This window comes from Molossus molossus, unplaced genomic scaffold, assembly GCF_014108415.1.
Source record: "Molossus molossus isolate mMolMol1 unplaced genomic scaffold, mMolMol1.p scaffold_m16_p_3, whole genome shotgun sequence".
Taxonomy (NCBI): Eukaryota; Metazoa; Chordata; class Mammalia; order Chiroptera; family Molossidae; genus Molossus; species Molossus molossus.
In genome coordinates, this window is record NW_023425366.1 from 57,309,343 (window position 1) to 57,334,300 (window position 24,958).

At 38.8% G+C, this 24,958-nt stretch overlaps 1 protein-coding gene across 2 annotated transcripts in view; it reads right to left on the bottom strand.

Annotated features, from left to right (window-relative positions):
* Positions 1-24,958, bottom strand: part of HAPLN1 (hyaluronan and proteoglycan link protein 1) — a 79,700-nt gene that overhangs the window by 16,227 nt on the left and 38,515 nt on the right. Inside the window, exon 1 of one of the 2 annotated variants that reach the window (XM_036280400.1) lies at positions 12,562-12,723. In XM_036280400.1, coding sequence (XP_036136293.1) covers positions 12,562-12,661 — 100 coding nt within the window. In that variant the 5' untranslated portion in view covers positions 12,662-12,723. Of the gene's footprint in view, positions 1-12,561; positions 12,724-24,958 lie in introns of those variants that run through there. The other variant, XM_036280399.1, reaches the window with a different exon arrangement.

Sequence of the window (24,958 nt, forward strand, 5' to 3'; positions counted from 1 at the left end):
TGATGAGTGAGTTTAGCTCTGTTACGCTGATTAAGTTCTTTGTGGGTTTTCATTTTTTCATATTCAATACAATTTCATCTATTTTTTCAATGGTGAGTATTTATTGGTTAAGTACATGCTCTATGTCCCTTACGTTATGTCACTTAACCTCTCTGTGCCTCAGCTTCCTCATCAGCAACACAGAGTTAAACCACCTTCTTCCCAGGGTCCTGGTGAGCATTAAATGAGGCAACATGCTGAGATTTCCTCCTGCCTGGCATTATCAAGAGTGCCCAGAAAAGCTGGCTCTTACTAACAAACAGTTACTGAGTGTCCACAATGTGCCAGGTATGTAACAGCATCTGTCTGCTACGTGGCCTCTTTCAGAGACAGTTCCTAAAATCGACTGGTTCCTGAGAAATTCACCCCATTAACTCTTGATGATTCTCTTAATCCACTGGTTCTTACCAGGACCAGAATACATTTCAGGACCTCCACGTGAGAAGCCTTTAAAAACAAATCTATCTGTATCTATATGCTCCAGCTTCTTTCTGCCGCCCCCTCAGTTTCCTGGGAGTTCCAGACAGCCGTCAGTCATTCTGGGATAGGGGTGGACTGTGTTTATTCAGAGCCGCTGCCCCCTCCTCAACTTGCTCCTCTAACTCCTCTGAAGAATCGCCATGGTGTCCTGTAGGAAAAGTCCCTCTAAGGCCCAAGACCAAACTTTTTGTTTCATAGTGATTTGATTTCTTCTGGAACAGAATTCTATTAACTGAATGGAATAAATTGGGGGCCAATTTATGACCTGAAGCAAACTACTGCACCTCTCTCAACTTCAGTGGAGATACCCACCTTTACACAGTGTTGTGGGAGGGTTAAGTGAGATGACTAGGTAATGTACTTTCTATTGTGCATCACGCATACGTAATATTACTGCCGCTGGTAAGTTCACCACAACTTGTCCCAGAACTAGAGTTGTCTGCTTTGGTTAATAATTGTCAGAATTTAAATTTATCCATGTTACCAAAGATTTATGGATAAAGAAATAGATTTAATTCTTATTATTTTAGACTTAGAGTAAAGTAAATTAGGTTATCACAGTTATAGAGAGATTATGGGATGCATTACAGGAAACTAAATTGGAAAATAAAATTTGAACATTTCATTAACATGGTAAATGACATCCTTAATATAAACATACTTTGCAGGATTTTAACTGTAATGGAGGCTTGTTTCCAAAGGTGTGGGGAAATCAGAACATTAGCATGAGTCATTCTTTTTCATTAGTCTCTAATTAACCACTCAGTCCTTAATTACTGGAAATGTCTTCATGTGGTAGAGGGGAGATCTCAGATCTACTTGTCTCCTCTCAGACCACTTCCACTTTGTAGTCAAATGTAAGGTCAAGTTGTCTGTAATTTGCAGAAAGGGCACTGTTGGTTTTATAGACTGATATGGTTAATATCTTCACTTAGTATAAAAGACAACAAAATAAAACTGTCACAAAGTCAATCCTGGAAGCAAAAGGGATCTAGCGATTCTTTATTTAATAAACAATCATGAATTGATAGTATTCAATGTGCCAACCATGGAGTTTCGTGCTCACACAGAATGAAAGGTAAGTCAAATACAAATGCCCGGGTGGGCAAGGCTGAAGGAATGGCCAGAGCGCCACGGTCCGGGGAACAACACAGGGTGGGAAGGACACGCCTCATTCTAAAGCAGGAGCTGGTTCCCACGGATGTTATCCAGTGAGAATGCAGGCTGAAAAATAGCGCATCTTTGGATTTTTCAATAGACACTAGAAATACAGATGTTAATGCAAAAATCCCCTATTCTAAAATGTATGCAACTAACTTAGATTTTGAAAAAAGAAAATTATATGAGAAAAGAAAATGCCCACACTTCAATGATGAGGATTCAGACTGGGGAAGCACTGTGTCTGGGAACCTGTGCATCCTCCTTCAGCCCACCTGCTGGTGCTACAGGTCTCCAAATCCCAGGCCAGGCCGCTCCTCGCCTCCGCCTGATGTCCTCTTTCCCAGGTGGTCTCATCCAGTCTCATGGCTATGAATACCACTTATGTGCTAAAGATCCCACACTTTCTAGCAGTATATTTTCCCTGAACATCAAACTTAGTAAATCCAGCTACCTGCTGGTCAGATATTGGATGTCAAAGAGATAACTTGAGTGTCTCCTCCTTTGCCCAAATCTGTTCCCTCAGTCTTCCTCAATTTAGTTAATGCCTCCATCATCCATCCATTGTTCAAGCCCAAATCTAGGAGGTGCATTGAATGCATTCCTTTTTCCTAATCTCTACATCCCAGGTGCAGCTACCTCTACCTTCGTTTTTCTTTTTTTCAAATTGGTTCACCTCCATCCACTACCATCCTGTTCTATACCACCATGTTCTGACCTGAACTACCTCGAGACCCTCCTCAAGGTGTCCTCACATCCACTCTCTTGGCCCACCACCATTCACCGTTCTCGTGGTCGTCTGTACAGCAAGCATATTACATCACCCCCCTGCTCAAAACTTTCAACCACTTTCAAGAGTGTTTAGAATAAAATCTGAACCCTGTACTCTAAACCAAATACAAAGTACTATGGCCTCCCTACATGCTCTCTCTTTTTTAAAATCCTCACTGGAGGATATTTTTCCATTGATTTTCAGAGAGAGAGAGAGAGAGAGAGAGGTTGGGAGGGAGGGAAGGAGAGAGAGAGAGAGAGTTTGAGGGAGAGAGAGAGAAATATCGGACACATCGATTGGCTGCCTTCCACACAACCCTGACCAGGGCCAGGGACCGAACTGCAATCGAGGTATGTGCCCTTGACCGGCATTGAAGCCTTGACTCTTTGGTCCTCAGGCCATGACTCCAACAGCAGAGCCAAACCGGCCAGGGTTCTGTCTCTCTCTCTCTCTAAAAAAAAAAAAATCTTATCTCAAACCACACCCTCTCCACTGCCAGGCTGCAGTTGCTTCAGATTCCTTCTGGTTTGAAAACACCATATTTATTCCGGTCTCAGAAAATGTGAAGTTCTCACTCTTTCCACCTGGAGCCCTCTGTCCCTGGCTTTTGAGGCCCTGGCTCCTGCTCGTTATTCAGATCTCAGCTCGGTTCATCCCCCCCTACCCCACCCCAGGCTCCCTCACAGCATTATTTCCCCCTTAAAAACACTTGTGAATTTATTGTTAATATGTTCATTTATTCTTATTTTTTCAATTATGTGTGCAGGCAAAATAAATAGTTCTAAGAAAAGAGGCTGAAGTTCAAAAGCTTGGTTTGAGAGCACACGTTGACTTTCATATATTCTGGGCAGTCTATAAAAACTGTTGTTTTATCTTTTAAAATAAGGTATTCTGTTTACACGGAAACATCTCAATGAACTATTTGCTAGATAATCAGCTTTTCAGAGTTTTAAGCTAATTAAGACCCTTGGTTAATGATTGTGTGATAAAGACAAAGCAAAGGGAATACATAAAAAGTCATATGCAGACTTTGGAGATTTAAACCTCTCAGTTTATGAGAAAAAATAATTGTTTATAACCCACTTTATACTGGGGAAGAAAAGTTTTAAAATTTACCTCTTTATTCTTAAAAAAAGCAAAACAAAACAAACACACACACACAAACCCAAAACAAAATAAAAACCTAGAAAAAAAGTGTGTGCAAGTGTCCATTACTTTTTACTAGCAACATCATAAGTCACAGATTATCATCAGTCCATTGTGAAAAAATGTAGTCATATAAGAAAATAAGAAATTCCTGTAATAGGCATTGTTATTTATAGGGAATGCTCCTTATCTTATCTTTTGTTTCACCTGTGCTTGAACCGGCATTCAGTAACTGAGACAACAGTCATCATTTCCAGTGATTCTGGACACACAGCGAGGCGTCCAACATGCACTACACACAGCCCTCCGGGAGTGCAGACCTCACTTCAACACGTGTTCTCAGTGCTGTTTTCAATTTAAGTCATTTAAAAAAATGTTTCATCTATTGATTTGGAGGAGAGAGAGAGATTTATTGTTCCACTTATCTATGCATTCATTGGTTGACTCTTGTACGTGCCCTAATTGGGGATCAAACCCGAAACCTTGGTGTATCAGCACAATGCTCTAATCAGCTGAGCTACCCAGCCAGGGCAGTGTAATCCCTTTTTAGAAACAAGATAACACTCTCCATTGTTTCCACCTCCTTCACCTGTAGTAAATACTTCTTTTTCTAACATGCTTTGTTAACTTTCTGTATAATGGACTGTGGCCCTTCATAAAGTCCTTGTCCCTTTTGAGTAGACAGTATTCGGAAAAGGCAGGAAAAATCCTTGTTTAACTCACATTGTTTAATACACTTCTTAGCATACTCCTCTCCTTGAGCACGTAAAATAAAACGCACTACTCAGAGCTTAAACATGCAGTTATTTGTCACCTGAGCACTGAAGTCAAGTAAGCAACATGTTTTTAATTAAAATGGCTACAATCTGTACTCACTACCTGATCATTTGTGAGGTACACATGTTCAGTGCCACCACACTGGGGCGACGCAAAATGACAAAATGTTTCTGAAGTAATTTCATAGAACATTTAAGTTTCTTATTCTTTCAGTGTCTTCATTTTAAAATAAAAATATTTCTGTAACAGATAGTCTCCTCCCCCCTGATATTATCACTATGATAACCTCTTAATTGAATACTTCAACTTACTAGCATTTTGGTAGATTTTTGTATTCTAAATGACTCTCCTAAAACAGTAATGTTCCACTTTACATTTAAAATAAAATATAAGAAAACCAAAGCAATAAAGAAATCTAAATCTAGTCTTTTCTGACATCTGGTAAAGGCAGAGAAACAGCATGTTGAAATTACTTTGAGGTTAAGCCACTAAACTGTAGGTCAGTGCTTCAGCTGAGTCAATCTTGGTTCTTGCATAGTTGCAACTAAAGGGCAAAGCTTCTCTATTTAATGATTTTTTCCAGGGTCTTTGGGAAAGTTTCTAAATGATCACCGGCTTTCTGCATAATTTGCAGATTTCAGCACCCAGGATAGAACAGAGAAAGCAATAGTTGTTAGTACGATTTTGTTGCTACCTGCAAAGATGATTAAATACAGGTTTTTAGCCCTGGCTGGATTGCTCAGTTAGTTGGAGCATCCTCTCGTACATCAGAAGGTCTCTGGTTTGATTCCTGGTCAGGGCACATACCTAAGCTGCGGGTTGGATCCCTGGTTAGCGTGCATAGTGAAGGCAACCGATTAATGTTTGTCTCTCTTCTCTCTTTCTCTCTCCCTTTCCTCTCTCTCTAAAAATCAATAAACATATCCTCAGGTGAGGATAAAAAAATATAAAAAAGAAATAGGTTTTTATACCTGGAAATATTCCAAAAGTTACTGTTTTTGTAGCTGCTTTACAGAATAACATGGAATTCAGCATTCGACGTCAGTCAATAACAAGTTTAGAAATATTCTTAATAGGTATTTTATGGGTTTAACCTATTAAGTCATAAAAACTTTATTGAGTATGGATGCAAAATTCTTAAGATCTTTTTGTTTGGTAACTAATTATTCTTTTCTCCATATTTCCACCTGTCGAACACCTCTTACTTGTTTTTTTCCCGTTACCTTTGTTGCACTGATACTGTCAGTGAGCTCACTGAGGAGATGGTCTGCCCTACCATGGAGAATAACACTGGTTTTTGGAAAGTAGGTCAATAGTCAACAAATGCCCGAATGAGTAGATCATCTCAAAAGGACATACAAATGCAAAGGAGACGGGAACATGGGCTAGCAGATGCAAAGTCGGTATGAAAATAGATATATTTCCGAATACAAATTAAGGGATTTACCAAAATTGTATCAATCTATAATCATTTCATTACTTACTTTTCTATTTATAACCATTGTGTATGTGTATATATGTATAACAATATGTGTGTCTGTCTAGAGTAGCATCTATATAATTGAAGATTATATACCATGTCTGATTTATACCTATAATTTAGACACTGCTTTTTTTAGTGCTTCTCTACACAATGTTATCTTCTCTCTGTAGCATTCCATAATTTTCCTCATAACAGTTACCATAGTCAATAGTTTGGTATTTGTAGTAATGTCTGTCTCTCACTAGACTATAAGCTCAATGAAGACAAAGCCATGTGTTTTGTTTATCATTTTATCCTCAACCGCTATGTATATAATAAGTGCTTACTCTAGACTGAATATTTGTCCCCTCCCCACCCCAACTGCACATTCGTATGTTGAAACCGATCCCCAATGTGATGATAATAGAAGGTGGGGTTTTGGGGCGATGGTTGTGCCATGAGGATGGAGCCCTCATAAATGGGATTAGTGCCTTTATAAAAGAGACCTGGGAGAGGTCTCTTGTTCCCCTCAGTGATCTGAGGACACGAGAAAAGACGGCCATCTCTGAACTAGGAAGCCAGCTCTCACCAGACACTGCATCTGCCAGCACCATAACCTTGGACTGACTCCCCAACCTCCAGAACTGTGAGGAACAAATGTCTGTTCTGTGTTAGCCACCCAATCTATGGCATTTTGTTATAGCAGCCTGAATAAGTTTATATATATGCAGTATATAAGTATTTTTACATATGTATGTATTTTATGTGTATTTGTGTGGATATATACATACAAATTTTCCTTCTCTTTTGGATTTATTATTTATACAGTGATACTCTTAGTTTGACTAAATGATAAACCTTTGTTCAATGTAGTAGGTTCCTCTGACATTTGGCTTCGTGTCTAATGGTGAAAGAGATTTTAGAATTGGTCATCTAAAACTCATGCTGTTTCTAATTTTTATCATTTCATGATAAAATTGTCTGGTATTTTATAGTTAGTTATTTCTAGATAGAATTATTAACACTATATATTTATCTAAATGCCATTTGGAAAATATACTTGATATCTGTGAATTTTGCATGGTGTCTTAAAAAGACAAAATGAATTACTTTAACTTTTCATAATAGACTCAGAATACAAATGAGTTTTAAGTGGAAGAGAGAAAATTAAGCTGGAGTAACACTTATCTAGTTCTCCCATTAAACTTTGGCTCAGTGTATGGCTTGTGGTCATACATTATTAAATTCATTCCATTTCTTTTGGTCCACTCTGCACCACCAGATCCCGGCTCTGCAGGTATTACATAAGAAGAGGATAGCATTGCAGCAACCAAATATAAACTGAGTGCTCTTCAGCTGCACGCACCCATTCGGCGGACTCTCACCGAGCATCAGTTGCTGTGTGCCGTGTGGGAGCCATGCATACGGCCAAATAAAATTTGCTACCCAGTCTCCTAATCCTCTTCTTCATCTGCTGCCTCTCATTCAACAAACGGAAACTATTTTCCTGAGGTTTGGAAAGACTGGCTAGGACTTGACCAGGAATAATACCTGGATTTTGGTCCTGGATTTATTCAATAAACATGTATTGATCACCTACTCTGTGGCAAGTACTGATTTAGGTGACTGTGGTACATCAGACCGCTCTGTCCTTGTGAAGCTGACATACGTTCTTGTGGCAGAGATGGACACAATGATTACATAAAACTAAGTCAAGTCGATAGCCAGTGCTACAGATGAAAGGGAAAGAAGATAGGAGAGAGATCAGGGTCCAGAGGAGGGGAAGAGTGCAATAGCCAGGGAAAATTCTCTAAGACGGTGAGAAATGAGCCCATGTTTGAAGAAGGAGAAGGGATTAGCCAGGAGAAGCTGTTCCTCATTAGCCATGCAACATGGGACAAGAAACATAAAATCTCTGGGTTTTGATTTCTTTATTTGTGTAATGGGATATTGATCTAGATGTTCTATTAAAGTCCTTTTACGTTCTTAAATTCTGTAAACTATAGTTCAGCTTTTGTCAACATCAGAATAAAAGCAGTCATCTAGTTCATGTTCATTAAGCCTACACAATGTGTCATTGCGTTGCTAAACGCCACGAATGCCACAGGATTTAAGAAATGCTCACTATAATAGTGGTAATTTGGACGTATTCCATTACACTCATTCATTTATTCAACAAACATATGCATATCCAGCACCTTCTATGCCCAGGCAGTACTCTACAGCTGTGGTGTTACAAAGCTGACAGTCCGATGAGGAAAGGGAGCTATTTTAACAAGAAGTAACACCTGCTCAGCTGGGACAGAGGAGTTGTGCGAGAAACACAGGAAGGAGGAGCCCACCCACTAAGCGGGGAGAGTCCATTTCTCCCAGGGGTTCTAGATAGACATTATTTTTTCTACCCAGAGAGATAAACTTCTGACAATTCTTTCTTTAGAAAAGAAAGTGACAGTACATTTTACTTATTAAATAGCAGAAGGCAACGATTTTACTCTCTTTATTTAAAAATATTTTTAAAAAGTTAAAAGAATAACATTTAGCATATCTGTGTTCACCTAGTAAATTTATTAGAATTATTTAAGTTGGAAAAGCTTCAGATTTTGCAAGGAAAGTTAAAGGATCGGATGATGTTTAATACTCTTGGGGAGATTTTAAACTGTGAAACTAAAGAGGACAAAGAAAGTAACTTATAAAATGTTTACTTCATTAGAACTAAGGTTCTGTTAACACATAAACAGGAAAGCATGACCTTCCCCGCCAGTCTTCTACACCAGGGAGGAAGTAACAGACGTGACGATAATAACCATCATCTCTTGGGAGCTTACTGTGTGCCAGGCTCAGTAGTAAGCATTCATCCAAATATTATCTAATTTAATTCTTAAAAAGCTCTATGGAATAAACTGTGACTATGCCCAATTTTATAGATGAGGGAACTGGAACTTGAAGAGATTCATTGTCCCATGTCTAAAGTCCGTAAGTGGCATTAGGGGAACAGCTCTTGAACTTGTCATCAGAAGACCTGCACCTGAGCAGCGGAGGCAGGACGCATTGGCTCTCTGACCTGAAGAAGGTCAAGCAGTTCGTGTTCAGTAAACCATTACCGTTTGGCTTTTTACATTGCTGAATGGGCAGATGGTCATATAATTTCTCTGTTGTCTTTGTCTTCATAAAAAGTATATTCATTATCTCTGAAATTCTGCTGGTAATTAAAAGTCTACACAAAGAGTTCTTGGACCTGATCCAAATATTTTTTTAAAATTACACTTTTGTGTGATTTGGTACTCCATATAGAATTCTTTCTAATGGTCTCGAGTTTCAAAGGACTTAGAAGTACATAGTTTGACTAGGCATATCATGAAACCAGGGAAGTAATGCGTTAGTTGAGAGTGTTGTAGAAACTGTATTTACAGCAGCTATCTCTTCCTGTAGTTGTATTGGAAGAAATTACTATCCCCTACATTGAGAACAATATATGATATATAAGCTAATATCTTCATCGCATATTTTTTAGCAGACTCCACAGAAAAGTAAAGCTTGCTCTCCTGTGTAACCAAATTGCTTCAATAAAAAAAAAAAAAAAAAAATTAAAAGGAATGAATTAGTACATGTGCGTTTTTATCTAAGGCTGTGTCTTTCGTTGTGGGAAGCTGGGAGAATTTCCTTTTTCATAAACAGAAAAAAGTACTTTTCACCAGAAACACTTTGCATAGGGATCTACACTTGCATCTTCTTTCCTAGTAATCTCACCTTTTTTTATTAAAGCCAGATTAAATGTTTTTGTGCCCATAAGTCTATAGCCTTTTTCACAATATATTTGCGAAGAAACCTTCAGAAAAATAAGTAGGTAACTTTTACGCCTGAGACTCCAGAACATACTATCAAAGTATTGAACATCTTTATCAAGGCAGCTGAGGAGAATTTGAGAATAATGTGCATTTTGCCCTGGTGTTAGTGAGACCTGGGAATTTAAGAGTACAAACATAGTCCAGCCGGTGTGGCTCAGTGGTTGAGCATCGACCCATGCACCAAGAGGTCACTGGTTCAATTCCCGGTCAGGACACATGCCAGGTTGTAGGGCACATGCCCAGGTTTTAGGCCCGATCCCCAGTGAAGAACATGCAGGAGGCAGCCAACTGATATCCTCTTTCATCGATGTTTCTTTCTGTCTCTCCCTCTCACTTCCTCTCTCTCTAAAAATCAATGAAAGAAAAAAAATAAATTAAAAAAAAGAGTAAAAACATAGAAATTTTAAAAAAATATGGGAGATAGAAAAGTTGTTTTTGCAGTAATGTGAATTTTGACCAATTGTCTATCACTGAGAGAAGTTCATTCTGCTTACCAGTACAATTCAGGACTTTGAGGTCAGATTTACTAACTTAACCAAATCTGACTGAAAAGTCTTATAACATTTTATGAGGATTTCAGCTCCTTTAAATTCTTTCTGGGCCATATTTGATAACTCAAAGCTTAAATATGAGAAAATGATCTAGTATTTCAGGTAAGTATTGCAGGTTACCAGCTGTAATGATTATGCCATCCAGTTTAATTTTATTTATTTATTTATTTATTTATTTATTTATTTATTTATTTAATCCTCACCCGAGGATATTTTTCCTTTTTTTGTACAGATAGAGTGGGAGGGAGAGAGAGGAAGGGAGAGAGAGAGAGAAACATCGATGTGAAGGGACACATCGAGTGGCTGCCACCCGTACGACCAACCAGGGCCGGGGACAAACTGCAACCGAAGTACATGCCCTTAGCGGGAACTGAACTCGGGTCTCTCTGGACCGCAGGCCAACACTCTAACCGCTGAGCCAAACTGGCCAGGGTTCCAGTTTAATTTTTACGTTGCAAAAGACAACCAAAATTGTGTCGGGTCACTTGAAAGTGTTTCTCTGAAGGACTGAAGAATATGGGTTCAAGCTAAATGCCATCATAAAGGAAACAGAAAACTTTTTATTAGATGAAAAGTAACAAAAACAGGCATTTGGAGCAATTTTAAAATCAATTAAGACTCCTGGACATAGCATCACAATCCTGACCCAAATCACATTGCAGTATTAACTTCCACCAGCAAAATGTAGGCCTTCTAGTTTTATTACTTGAAAGCTATGAGCAACTTTCTAAGAATATAAATTTACAATTAAAAAGAAGTGAACTGTCAAGTTATTTTTTTAAAAATTGGATAGTATATGCAAATAATCTGGAAAATTCTGATAGGTCATGTCCGAGATTCCTTTACACTAAATTCCAGCAGAGTTGTGCGAATGGAGGGCTGGAGCCACGGAAGTTTTTCTTGCTGGCAAAACTTACATCTGGCTTAAAGACTCCCCAGGAGTAATTTTTTAAATGTCAATACACTTCCGAAAGAATATTTTCATACTCTAGGTGCAATGTAGACTAAATGGTTTGTACGTCGTTCATAATATAACAGGTATCTGTCTAATAATAACTTGAAAGCAGAACTAAAGTTAATTTTACGTCAGCTTTAAACCTGCTATTGTTAATAATGACTAGGTATTACCCTTTGGGTTGCAATGAATGCTGCGACAAAATGTTAAAATGATGTTGTTCCTCATCAGAAATCTCTCTGTGTAAATACAGTGTCTGTGAAACAGCTTTGATTCCTCTACTGTGTACATTAAAAAACAGCTGAGTCAGCTGCTTGCATAGTAAAATTTATGATTATATAATTCCTTTTCACGGTCTGGCAATGAAAAACATGAAGCTGTTGGAAGCAAAAAGAACTGAAAGAGATATGTCTAAAACAGCTAGCTACCGTCAAATTCAGAATTCTGTTTGGGTAGTCATAATACACACCGGAGAACACTTCTAGCCAGAATTACACTATCACTTGACCTTCACAAGTCATACTTTGCAATGGTGGATGCAATTTTCTGAGACTACACTTTTGACCTTGAAGCTATAACTTGATGTTTTATGTCTCTTAGCAAACTTATAATGCCTCTGGCCCCCAAACTGAGTTCACCTAAAATGAGTATCATCATATGTTGAAACTGCTAAATTCTGTCCTTCTTTTAGTTATTCAGCACACAAGGGCAAAGAGAGAAGCTACAGCTCCTTGAGAAGTATCTTTTCCTCACTGCACAAGCCTCTTAGTTTTCTGCAAGCAGGGTGTCCCTCATGGGAAGCTGGACCGAGGAAATAGCTGCAATGCACTGCAGCTGAAACCTTGCTACTGTTCTCAGGCTTAGGATTCAGCTGAGCTCAAGAGAAATGTGCAGAGGCAATACTGTTGGAACTGAATTTTTACCAGAGGAGATTATAATGGGGTAAGTTACTTTTTCCTGAAGCTTAGCTTGTCCGACTTTCATTTTCACAATGTTTTTCCTAATGATTACTCTCACAGCATGACCTTACACAGTAAGTTTTACTTCCTATGTCTCCCCCCACTTTCGCCTTGCATTTAAATAAACTTTATGCCCTCTGTTCTACTTAAAAGATAGCAACTGTGCTAAAAAGCCTTGAATAATTGCATCAACTCCCTGTGGTCAGACACTCATAAGCCATTCCATTTTAATTGTCCCCAATTCTTAACTCTACTGTAATGCTATAGCATTCAAAAGCCAGGGAGCATGTTCACCAATTAGCAGAAAGGAAAAAGTCAATGCAGCAGAACTAAAATGAAGAAACACTCACCAAGCCTCTCAACTCTAAGGAACTTTAAATCCATTTGTCTTTCATAAGAGAACCTGTGTTTTCTTACCTTGGATGTGAATAACTCTGCCATGATCTAGAGTATAGTTGTCTGAAGGATGATCAGCCCAGCAGATTGAAATCAGCACCAGAAGAAGTAGGCTCTTCATCTTTATAGCCCCAGGAATCTTCCTCACTGTGAGAGCATCACATAGAGAGGCGATGAGATTTGGAAGCCTTTGGAGTGTTGCACTGCACAACTTATTACCGCCTTATCGTCCTACAATGGGTCTGTACAAATATTTAACCCAGTCTGTTCAGAAAGTTTCTGTAGCTGCCTTTGGGAGCTGAAGACTGCAGCTTTGAACAATTTCAGTTTCCCTGATGGAGCCAGAGTCCAAATAGTGTTTAACTCTATCTCTGCAGAATTGTACAATTTAAGACAGTGTCGTTTTGATAATAGAGTGTTATAGCAAGTTACAAAGACATGTGGTTAAGGATATAGGAGACTTTTAAAAAATTGTTTAAACCTCTGAATTTGACGTATAAGTTAATAAAACAATTTCATACATCTCTATAGGAATATTTATCACTGAATATTAAACCAGGGCAAATAGAGAATATTTGCATGTATCTTGACATCATTCATTTTCCATGTGGCTGCCTAAGCAGGTTAGATTTGCTTGTTCTAAATGGAAAAGAGGACACACACACACACACACACACACACACACACACACACAGCCTGATTAAGCAGAACCAACACTATGTTACAGATTCACTTACCATCTTAAACACTGCTTGGGTCTAGGGTGAATAGTTGCAAATTATGGGCAAACTAGGTTAGAGTTGTGCATGCTACCACTGCAGTGATTGATTTTTCATTCATTACTACCTAAAATGCTGACGCACCAACTTCGAAAGCCAGGTAGGGTCCCTGCAGTCAGCAGAGCCAGGGCTGCAGGGAAGGTCCCTGCCAGTCTCCCAGGGCAATTAGGCAAATGAAGAGGTGAAACAGCAGGAGCAGCTCTGGTCCTGAGTGAAGAGGCTGAGCCATCACTTGACTGTCCTTTATTGCAAGACCGATTGATTAAAGGAGACGCAATCCACTCTCCAAACTTTGTCATTGGAAGGATCAAAAAGTCACTCCAAGCCATACGAACCTTACGACCGCTGCAGTTTCTGCCAGGCACGAATTGCAGTGTAGTTGCTCTGTTTTAATGTGGAAGCCGAGGCAAATATTAACAAGGGCTTTCTTTCTTTCTTTTTTTTTTTTTCCCTGTGCACACAGCAGCCTTCACAATACTTGGCTATTTTTAAAACTGAAATTGCACAGTACTGGCTTCTCACACTAATTTGTTTTTTCCAGGAAAGCCTGACTCCCTGGAATACTTATTAAAGGGCTTTGAGTCTGTTCCTGGAGGTCCTTGCAGGCCAGCCTCTCCTCCAGAGCCCAAGGCACTATTCACAGAAGTCCCCAGAGTCTCTGTGGGGACCCGGACGCCGCCCGCGTTCTCCCCTCACACTGGCATCGCCCTGGTGCTCAGTGTTTCACGTTTGTTTTACTCTTTCCTTTTTCTTCATTGTGCCACAGAAAGGAGATGGTGCTGAGCAAACCGAGAAACTTACTTTTCCAGGAAACAAAGTATCACCTTCAAAATTCTCCCTGATTTACTGACCATATTTTTAGAAGTTCACTCCTGGCTTATTCCACTGAAGATGTGTTTGAAATGATTATTTTCTGGACGCTACTGCCTTTTGTCCATGGAATACTATTGACAAATATTACCTGTTTTCGGTCCAGAACACGCTTTGGGTGAACAAATATAATCAAGGTGACCTTTTTGGAATTTGGAATGTAATTGGGACAGTTATATACACAAACATAAAATAATGGGCAAACCAGCACAAATTTATACATCTCCTTTAATTTCATAGCAAAATATTAAAAAAAGTATACCACGAAGGGCTCATTTCATTGAGTTAAGGTATTAAATATTCAAAGACGCAATTAAATATGCAAGCATGGGGGGTATAAATAATTAATAATAATAATTGTAACTCCTTTTAACTGAATGTCTACTGTTTGGCAAATGCTATCTATGATAAGTATTGTATATACAATGCCTCATGCAGTCCTTATAATAAAAGCATGAGAGACAAATATTTCCATTATTCCTGACAATTTCTTGCTGAAGGTCAAACATCTACTAAGCTGCAAAGTTTGTATTTGCTTTCAAGCAAAAGCAACACCCACATTGAGTTGTGCTTATTTTTTCAAAAAAGAAAATCACTTGTTTTGTTGCCTTTTTAAATTTAGGCTTTTTAACTTGAACCTACTATGATCTTAAAACTTTGACGTGTGTTATATGTGAATGTAAGCTTTTGTTTAAAGACTTACATGTAAGAAGTCAGATGGCACTTTGCTTAGCATGCCTGTGCCATGCCTGGTTTATGATACCACCTTGGGGCCACGAGCAGTCCCTTGGTGGCTCATATGTGCACATACACGTGCACCACAAACCTCATCCTCGGTTTCAGGAAAGCTGAGGATGTTGCTCCTCTAGAGACCTGCGATGAGAGTAGCGGCTTGTGGCAGCGAACACTTCCAAGTCCCCGCTGCCATGAATACACGCCAGGTAGATAGAGTGGAAAGCACCTTTGCCGGCTGGCAGCACACCTGTCTCACCAGAAGATATGAAACTAGAAAAGCGAACTTCAAGGATAGTCTTCAGGTCTTTCAGCAAAGTCCAAGTACAGTGAAAAAAGATGCTGAATCCTGCTTATTTGCCTTCTGTAATGATGTCTTCTCTGAATATCGAGGTATGTTAGGCAAAACGTTCTAGTTTTTGATATGAGTAAAATTTAAAACATTTTGTGAACTTTTACACCACCAGCCTTGAATCAGCGCTCTTAGTTCACCTACAACTCACACGTCTGCAATGAGATCCTAGCCAGCTTCACAATGAGTTCAAGTTGAAAGGTCTGTATTCATAGTCAAAGACATATGGTAAGACTAATTTTACAGTTCAGCCTTGGTGATAATTGAACCACTATTTGGAAGCAAGTACTTTGGCCAGCGTAAAAGTCTAATAATCTGATAGATAGAAACGAAGATATGCTAATACCGAGTCTAATACCAACGTGGCCAGTTGCTCTTCCTTAAACACCTACTATTTAACATAGGGATGGGTAATGGATAAATAAATCTAAGTGGAAGGCATGCATACTTTTCCCTGTGCCTGGAGAGCTAATGCCATGCATTTCCTGAGCCACTATTACACGAGGCCCTGCCTGTCCTTGTCACTTCACCCATTCCATTGTTATTTCTCAGAGCAACTCAGTTGAAGTACTATGTTAGTATACACCTTTCACAGTTCTGAAACTTCAGAGTGGTGAAGTCCCCAGCATGTAAAGGGAGGAGCCTGGAATGTGGCCAGTGTTCCCCAGAGCCCGCACTCTGCACCCCTTTACTGGTGTCTTGTGCACCCCGAAGGATGTCATCAGCTCCCCTGGCCAGCTCTCATGACTCTTTCAAGGCTTCATGCACACAGCTAGATGCATCCCCTCATCCTCTCTCAGTGGCCCGAGGATGTGCAGCATTGATCACAGCCTCGTTGGCACAGATCTGTGGGTTCAAGTCTGAACGCCTTCGCCAGTGCACACCGCACCCAGCCCCGTCCTGTGTGCTGAGAGGAAGGATGAGGGAAAATGGGCCTGGGAGAAGTAGGAGCCAAAACTGAGGGGACATTGTACTCCACTGAAAGATCGCCTGTGTTATCATGTGGAGGATGGTGCCGAGCTACTTTTTCTCCATGGAGGGCATAACAACGTGAACCTGTTTCAATTTATCACTTGAAATTTAGTTAAAAAATTATGAGAGCCCTGGCCAGTTTGGCTCAGCAGTTAGAGTGTGGGCCCGTGGACCGGAGAGTCCCGGGTTCGGTTTCCGCTGAGGGCACGTATCTCGGTTGCGGTTCGTCCCCGCCCTGGTTGGGTCGTGGGGGTCGCAACCAGTTGATGTGTCTCTCTCGCATCCATGTTTCTTTCTCTCTCTTCCTCCCTCTCTCTTTAAAAAAAAATTATGAGAAGCAATTTAAAGGTTTATAGAAATTGAGCAAAGAAATAATAGAATCTCAAACAAAAGAATCTTATTTGACAGAATTATTTTAAAATAGACTGAATCTTCTCCTCCTTCATATCTTTTAAGTTTGATCTACTTAAAGGCAGAAGAGGGTCCATAATTAGTGTTTCCTAAAAGCTGGTCAGTGATGTAGTGAAGTGGAAAGCAAACAAACAAACAAACAAACAAACAAATAAATGACTATAAAATGTATTTTTTCATTGGATTAAATTAATTTAATTTTAAAAAATTGTTCTTTATTTTTCTGAAGTTACTTTTCTTGCTCTTTTGCTGTTAGAAAGACCTTTATTTCATATAATTTAAAATTTTAGAACTCTCAAATTGCATATTATTTCATCATTATTTTCTCTTTAATGGCAATCTTACGCTGGGTCATCAATTGTTTTGTTGCTGTTGGTTGACTGTTTTCTGGTTTGACTCTACAGGTCTGTAAAATCCAGAAGTCAGGCCACTGACCCAAATGATGGCTAAAGACCTCAGGCTAGTGACTCATTTGGATTCCTCGGTGTGCACAGGACAAGTGGATCTGGACTTAAGCCCCAGGATTTACTGCAAACAATGGAAGAATGCAGAACTGCTTGGAATGTACCCAATGCTCAAGAGAGAAACCATGATTGAAAAAAATCTTTGTTCAACTATAAAACAATAACTGCCCTCAGGGAGCTGGTCTATGAGCTTCAAATGAACAGAGCACTCTCCCTGCCATCTTGCATTGTTCTCTCAAAGTGCAAGTTACTGAAGAAGCTAAAGGGCACGTATGATGCCCTGAATTAGATGTCCAGCCATAGTCATCATGGTGACCTCCTAATCTGGCCCCAGTCAGTCTATTGCTTCCTTGCCCTTCACATGATCCTTTGGCTGTCTGATAAACTGGAAAAAGTCCTAGATCAGGAAGAAAAACATTAGTTCTACTCCAGGTCTCATATCCACCACTCAGGTCTCAATGTCTTCACCCACAAAATGGTGATAATAATAATAATAAATTCTCCCCAGGGATAAACCACATTTTTAAAAAATGTATAAAGCCCTGGCCAGTGTTGCTCAGTGGTTAAAGCCTCTGTTCATGCACCAAAAGACAGGATTCGATTCCCCATAAAGGGCATGTACCTGGGTTGCAGGTTCGATTCCCAGTCCCTGTCAGGGTTGTGTGGGAGGCAACCAATTGATGTGTCTCACTCACATAGAAGTTTCTCTCTCTTTCTCTCTCTCTCTCTCTCTCACCTCCTCCACCCTCTTTCCCCCTCCCTCTCACCTTTGCACTCTCTCTAAGAATCAAGGGAAAAAATATCCTCTGGTGGGAGTTAAAAAAAAAAGCATAAAAACTAGACTAACTATTGTTCTTGAGCTGGCATGACCCAGCTCAAACCTGACTACATTTTATGGATAAACATAAGAGAAACAGCAACCTAAAGGTATCTTCCTCTCAGAGGTGGGTGAGTTCTGGAAGTTCACTATTTGGAATGAGTGCAAGAGTTGAAAGAAAGTATGGGTCCTGGAGCAACGGTAGAGGCAGCCCCAGAAAATTTGTTAAACAAGCACATTTTTTGGCCCTACCCCAGATCTCCGGAATAGAAACCGGGGGGGGGGGGGAGGACAGCCACCTCACAAGTTCCACCCTTCCTCCAGGGGAGTCTGACAGGCTCAACTTTGAGAACCTCTGGTCTGAGCCTTTAAGAGTCTTTTTTTTTTTTTTAAAGATTTAAAGATTTATTTATTTATTTATTTTTGGTGGTGTGTGGCCCTAGCAGGAACCGAACCCAGGACACTCTGGTCCGCAGGCCAATGCTCAACCGCTGAGCCAAACTGGCCAGGGCTGAGCCTTTAAGAGTCTTGATGGTTGGAGCGTTGACTTGGGGGTGGTGAACACACAGTACAGTGTACAGATGCTGTGCTGTGGAATTGTGCACCAGGAAACCTACATGATTTTGTTGAACAGTGTCACCCCAATAAATTTAATAAAAAGAAAAAAAAAAAGATTACCAGGTGTTCTTCATCTGTAGTTGAGCTTCAGAGAGCCCAGAACCCCTGGAAATAATGTTTGCTTATGTCCATTTTTTTCTTCTCTAATTTTTCTCATTTTTTTCCCCTACAGTGCACATGTGTTTTTTTTAAAAAAGTGTTACATTAAAACACTGGAAAGAAATGAGCATAACATGTTAATTGTTTCCTTAAAATATCAGGCAGATGGATACATTTCTTTTTTTTATAAACTTTTCATAACGTTGCTATGTTTATAAAATTAAAAAGACAGAAAACTATGTGATTCAATTTGGAACAATTTCCATCCAAAAATGGTCAACAATTTAAAAACTGTATTTGGCATTAAAAAAGATGTTTGCCGTGATTTATGTTCTCTAAGTTTGGGGTGACCACGTTACTGCAACAGTCTTAGAATCTTCCTGAGACTCCCTCTGGACTTTTGACAGTCCCAGCCCATGTGAGGCTGAGGTGCCCTCAAAGCTTCAGCTCCGGGCCGTGGCTGCTCTCCGAAAGCAATGTGGTGTCCCTTACAGCTCATTGTCAAAGTGTGGGAAGTGGGTAGGGACGGAGTGAGATAGAAGAAGCTTTGGAGGAGATATTAAGAGAGGTGAATAAAGAGGAAGAAAGGGTCACTCAAAAACAAGAAGGGCAATTAAAAAGTGGCAAAAAGATAATAAAGGGAATATCTGGCACACTGTCTCTGAGTTTGAGGAAGTTAAAATGCCACAGGAAAATGAATACTGTATTATAATTCCCTGATCCAAGAATGTCTTCAGAACATAGCCCACAATTGTTGCTGAGGGGACATCTAAGTACATTGTAGCCACTTGTATAGAAACTGCTTAGGTTTCCAGCAAATCATTCTAAAATGGCCACTTGATTGAGTGTCACTTTGTTGTAGACATTTCCACTATTTATGCGGTTTCTTTCCTAATTAAACGTGTCAGAAATCTCAACAAGTCATGGATTTTTGCTATGCAGATAAAACTTGAGAGGATCCTCATGACTCTCAGAATAAGCTGCATTTTAAACTTGATGAGTCGTTTCTCTCCTCCTCTGCATTTTGTAGTTAGCTTATTTTCTTTACCTCCCCCCAATTTTTCATGCCTTTATTTTTTCTCTTGTTTTTCTTTTATATTTCTATTTTTTCATTTATTGCCTACAAATCTGACTTATCCATCCTTACTTCATTTTTCTCTTTTCGTTGCCTATGTTTTGTTATGTTGATAACATTATTTGATATTTGACATGATCACAGAACTCATCATCAGAACCAGGGCATGGAGTGGATAGAACTATTTATAACTAGATGGGAAAACAGGATGTGTACATTGGGGCTGTCCCGGGGAGATGAGGAGATGCGCAGTGCATGTAATGAAGGAAATGCAGAATTTAGTTTTATATCTTTCTCTGCCACTGGGTAGTTGTGGGCATGAGAAAAGTCACCCCACTGCTTCAGGTTCAAGTTTTTCATCCATCAGTTTGAAGAGTTGATGACAAATGTCAAAGCCTTACACATATTAGTTGTTGTTATTATTATTATTTTTACTGGAGATATCAGGCCCGCCCTTCCACTCATATTGCATTTTAGGACTGTTCCCCACAGCAAGAAAGCCATGGATTTATAAAGAGATAACGTTAATGTTTGTCTAACGAACATTTCTATTCACTTATTGCTCCTGGCTAGTTATTCTTCCATAGCTCTCCCTACGTGAATATTGATAGAGTTTAGGACCAACTCAGCAGCCCTTCCCTTAATCAGAGCACCTTTGTTCAAACTGTTCATTAGCCCAAATAAACCTGGTTTAGATATGTGTTGAGTTAGGGGTTCGACTTCTCCAAACCCAGCTTCATGAAAGGGCTCTTCAGTGGTTTTGTTGGAGTACCTAGCGTATGGGGGAAAGCAGTGCATATAAATACTAGTAAGTTCAGAACTTACTGGGATTTCTCTTTTTTTGTTTCTGAGTAACTAATAGCCTGGCATTGCTGAACAAATAAATGAAAAACTTATAGCAGGATCCTGACACTCCTAGGTTACAAACTATGGGAAATCCTACCCTAAAGGTGATGCTTAAGAGTCGTAAACATTTCATTCAACATTTATTTGCAAATAATACCTTCAGTTGGAATTGTTTTCTCCAACCCAGTTCCCACTGATGTTGGAAAGGAAGTGTGTAGATATAATAAATATAGTACTGCATGTTTATTTTACATGGCACTTGACTCATTTTCCCACTCTTAGGAGAGTTGGCAGAGTAAACATATCCCATGTTGTGGTGTATCTTCCTTCATCAAGAATCCCTTCAAATGGGATAATACTAGTGGACAGGTAGTTGTCAAAATACACTCATATGACAGGAAAGGAAGAATATGAGTTGTAATGACAGTAAAAATGAACTTTCCTGTAACTGTGTGTTCTTAGTGCCTTTTGCATATGAATCCACAGCATACAGGAGAGATGGAGTACACGCAGAAACAGTTCCTTGTGACAGGACTACTTAAAAACGTCGTCCCTGTGCATTTGTGTGGGTAGTCACTATGACTCTTTCCAGGTCATGCTAAAGAATTTGCAGACTAGCTCTCAATATATTCCAATATTCTAATTCTAGCTCTAGTGGGTAATTCACAGTCTGCTGGGGGAACAATGTGGTAGGCAGCTGGATGAGATGTACGGTCTCTCTGTCCTGGAGTGTGGTAGAATTCGGCACGTTTCTGTGCGCTCTGTCTATACTTTCTCCAGGTGTACCCACTAACTACTCAAAGGTTTTTTTAAATACATATGATCTAGAAGTTTCCAGTCTCAGGAAAGAACCTGTCCTCTGTTATTAATAGTCTGGTTCTTAGACAGATAGTTGTTGGTGAAGTAAGGCAATAAATACATGTTAAACAATATATTTTGGTGATACTAGTGATATTTAAAAAAATACATTTCTTATCTTCCCTTCTATTTATCTTTGAGGAACTTATCCTATTTTTGATGCCTTAAAAATTATCATTTTACCATAGAGCATTAAAAATTAGACTATTACCAATGGAAATATTACATTACTGTATTCTTTAAAATGCATCCTTCATGGAGTGCAGGAGACAACATTCATTTTCTGTCATTATACATAAAAGACCATCAAAAATCAAAGCACTTCATAAACTATTCTTAAAAGATGATTAAATCTGTCAGAATATAATTAGTTATGCTGCCTCTTTTCAGATTTTCTCATAATTTCTTTATAGTTCAATATGTAAAATGCTGCCATGGTGCATTGGCATCATAATAATGATTAAATTGCAGGACTAATAGGTTCACATGCTAGATGTATTTTTGACTAAAATGAAAATTTCAAAACATTTTCTTTGTTTCTGGCCTAAACTAAGCTTCACAAACAAACTCTCTAGCAAAACACATGGAAGAGTATGCTTTCTAGGCAGCTTGTGTAGGAAGGACATCATCGTACAGATTCATCCTTTCTTGACTCCATCATCAAAAACCTCTGTAGCATCAACCACATAGCATTATAACGAATAATATAACATTATACTTTACAAATTCTTTTCTTAATATATGACATCAAATAACTCATTGTCATTATTAGTAATAGTAACTGATTTCTGAACACTGACAAGGAATTTGGCACTGAATTAAGAACTCTACTAAGGTAGATATATTTCTTAGGGAATTGAAGTTCAAGTAGAACCTAATCACAATCATTTTAAAGAGATTGGAAGACCCTTTTAGCCAACAATATTTACTAAACAATTTGTTCTCTGAAACATTATTAAAGAATGTATACACACACACACACACACACACACACACACACACACATAAAAAAGAATATTAAGTGCTTAGATTGTTATCTCATTGTTTTCTAACTAACAAATAACTAATCCCAAAGCAGGCAAAAGCAAATAAAATAAAATGACTCATTTTTTATTACTCTTTCACATCATTTTAAAACCATGGACAATAACTCTCCTCTCGGTTTTAAAGTACATATATACATAAACTTGACAAGTGTTAAGACTGACTTTAAGTGTAAAAATGAGTTTAGAATCTAGTTCACATGCACACTACTAAGTGAATACAAACCTTAATTTTAGGTTTTATAATCGGAAATAAATGTTTTTAAAATAAAATAATATAGAAATAATGTTTAGATAGCTAACAAAATGATCATAACATGAATGTCAATGAAACGACTTTCAGAAATATTTCTAATTGAGCTAGCAAATCAATATTTTACAACTCTTCATTTAAAATTTTAGCATTTTTATAAAATTCAAATTTTCAGCAGCTGTCAGTTAAACATTATATTAACACTGGAGCTAAAAATACAAATGCAAACCATCTACAAGACACACTGGTGGCATCTCAGATCCGATAGTAAGACGCTCTCTACATAATGCAGAAGCCACTCTGAGCTCACCACTATCCTCCATGTAATTCTAAACTAGTTGACAAACAACAAGAATCAGGCAACTCACATATACTTTAAATGGTGATCAGACTCTGAGACGGTGCAGAAAGATTTTAAATATATGTCAATTCTGATTTTTTACTAAAAATAAGGAAGAGTTTTATGATCGACGATTTGTTGAGGTATCTGATAGCATTCAGTCATGATAAAAACAAAAATAAACCCATTAATGATCTTCAGCAGCAGAAACTTCTCTCTCCTCTCTGCCTGATGCAGTCCCCACCTCTTTTGGCTGTCACTTTTAAGACATCTTCCAAGACCCTGAAGCAGGTTTACTATTGGTCGACATCCTACGTCAAAGCATGATCTCATCAGAATTCAATTCATTGGCTTATGAGTAACAAAGCCTGTTCCAGCCCCAAAGGCTGTGTCTACACAACACAAAAAAAGCGGAGACCACAGTATTCTCCAATTAACTTGGCAAATATTGACAGCTAAACTCATTAAGTTGAGCTTTCAAATTGGTTTTGTGATGCAAGACAAAAACCAAGAATCTATTTTAATCAGTTTTAAAGTTATAGTAATCTTCGAGGGTGTTTTTAAAAGCATTTTAAAACTAAATAATCCTCATTTACATCTTTAGCTGAGGAATTTGTTCATTCTGCAAACAACTAAGATCATTTGAGCAGCCTTCTTTATGGCCACTGAAGATTAGTCAGTCCCTTGAACCAGCTACTCTAGATGCCAAAAAAACAAAAAACTACGTAATTTGTAACTTTTATAAGAGCAACATCATTTAAAACTTTTATGCTATATAAGTTTTAGGCTTGCCACTGATTCAGAACTAAATAATCACCTATGAGTATAATACACAGAAATGTGAGCAGTATTCTCACAAGAAGTAAGGAAGGTGGGTGTACCTAAATCTCAGAGGTTATTCAATGCCCCAGATACCATAAAATTACCACCCCCACCCTTCCCACAGACTCTCCCATTCAAACTGGCTCCAAATTCCCACCATTAGAGTTATCAATACAAAGTTCCCCAAGGTCTTTTTGATTTCAAACTTGACCATGGTTTTGCAAAACACTGTGGAGAGCCTCAAACCCAGGCTAGCTGAGAGAGATGATGTCTGTGGGTGGGTCCTGTCAATGTCAAGAGGAAAGTAGCAACCATAAAAACAAAGCTTTTCTCTTTCATAACTTTCATAAAAAGAAATGGTCATTCCGTGAACAATTATAAAAGACCCCAATTCCCATCAATGCTGGGCAAAGGATTTTTTTGTATACTAACGATCTTTGAATACACTCTTTCACCTTGTTAACTGTAGCAGGTACATAGGTGTATTTATATCTAGCTGATGAAATGGAATCCTGTGAATATAGTACCTAGAAAGCAACGGAAATAGTAACATTGTACACCTCTTCAAAACAGGAACTGCTTTCAAAAGGTGTAGAAAAACCTCACCTACACATCTGTCAGTTATCAGATTCGTGTAATAGCTGTATACCTAAAATGATTTTTAATGCATACAATATTGAAAATACTGAGAGAACCATAGTGGCTGATTCAGAGACTGGTTTTTAAATAAGGGTGTTTTCGTAGGCAGTTAACAGGTGAAAACCCTTACCAATGAGAAGCAAGTAGAAGAGAACCAGAAAGGGGAGGAGGCGGAGCAGAAGGGGAACAGGAAATTGGGGGAGAAGGAAGAAAGGGAGGAAGAAAATGCAGCAGCTGGGAAGAGAAGTAGTGTTCCTTAGTGCTTTCGGACACCTGAAGAGTCAGTCGGGGCCACAGCCACTGGGAATGAGAGAAATGACTTGGAAGACAGATATCACAATAGAGAAAAACCAGCCAGAGAGGCTAAGTGAACAATCTAAACAGATTCGGGGAGAGCAAACCCAGCCTTACATATCTCAAGGGCTCCT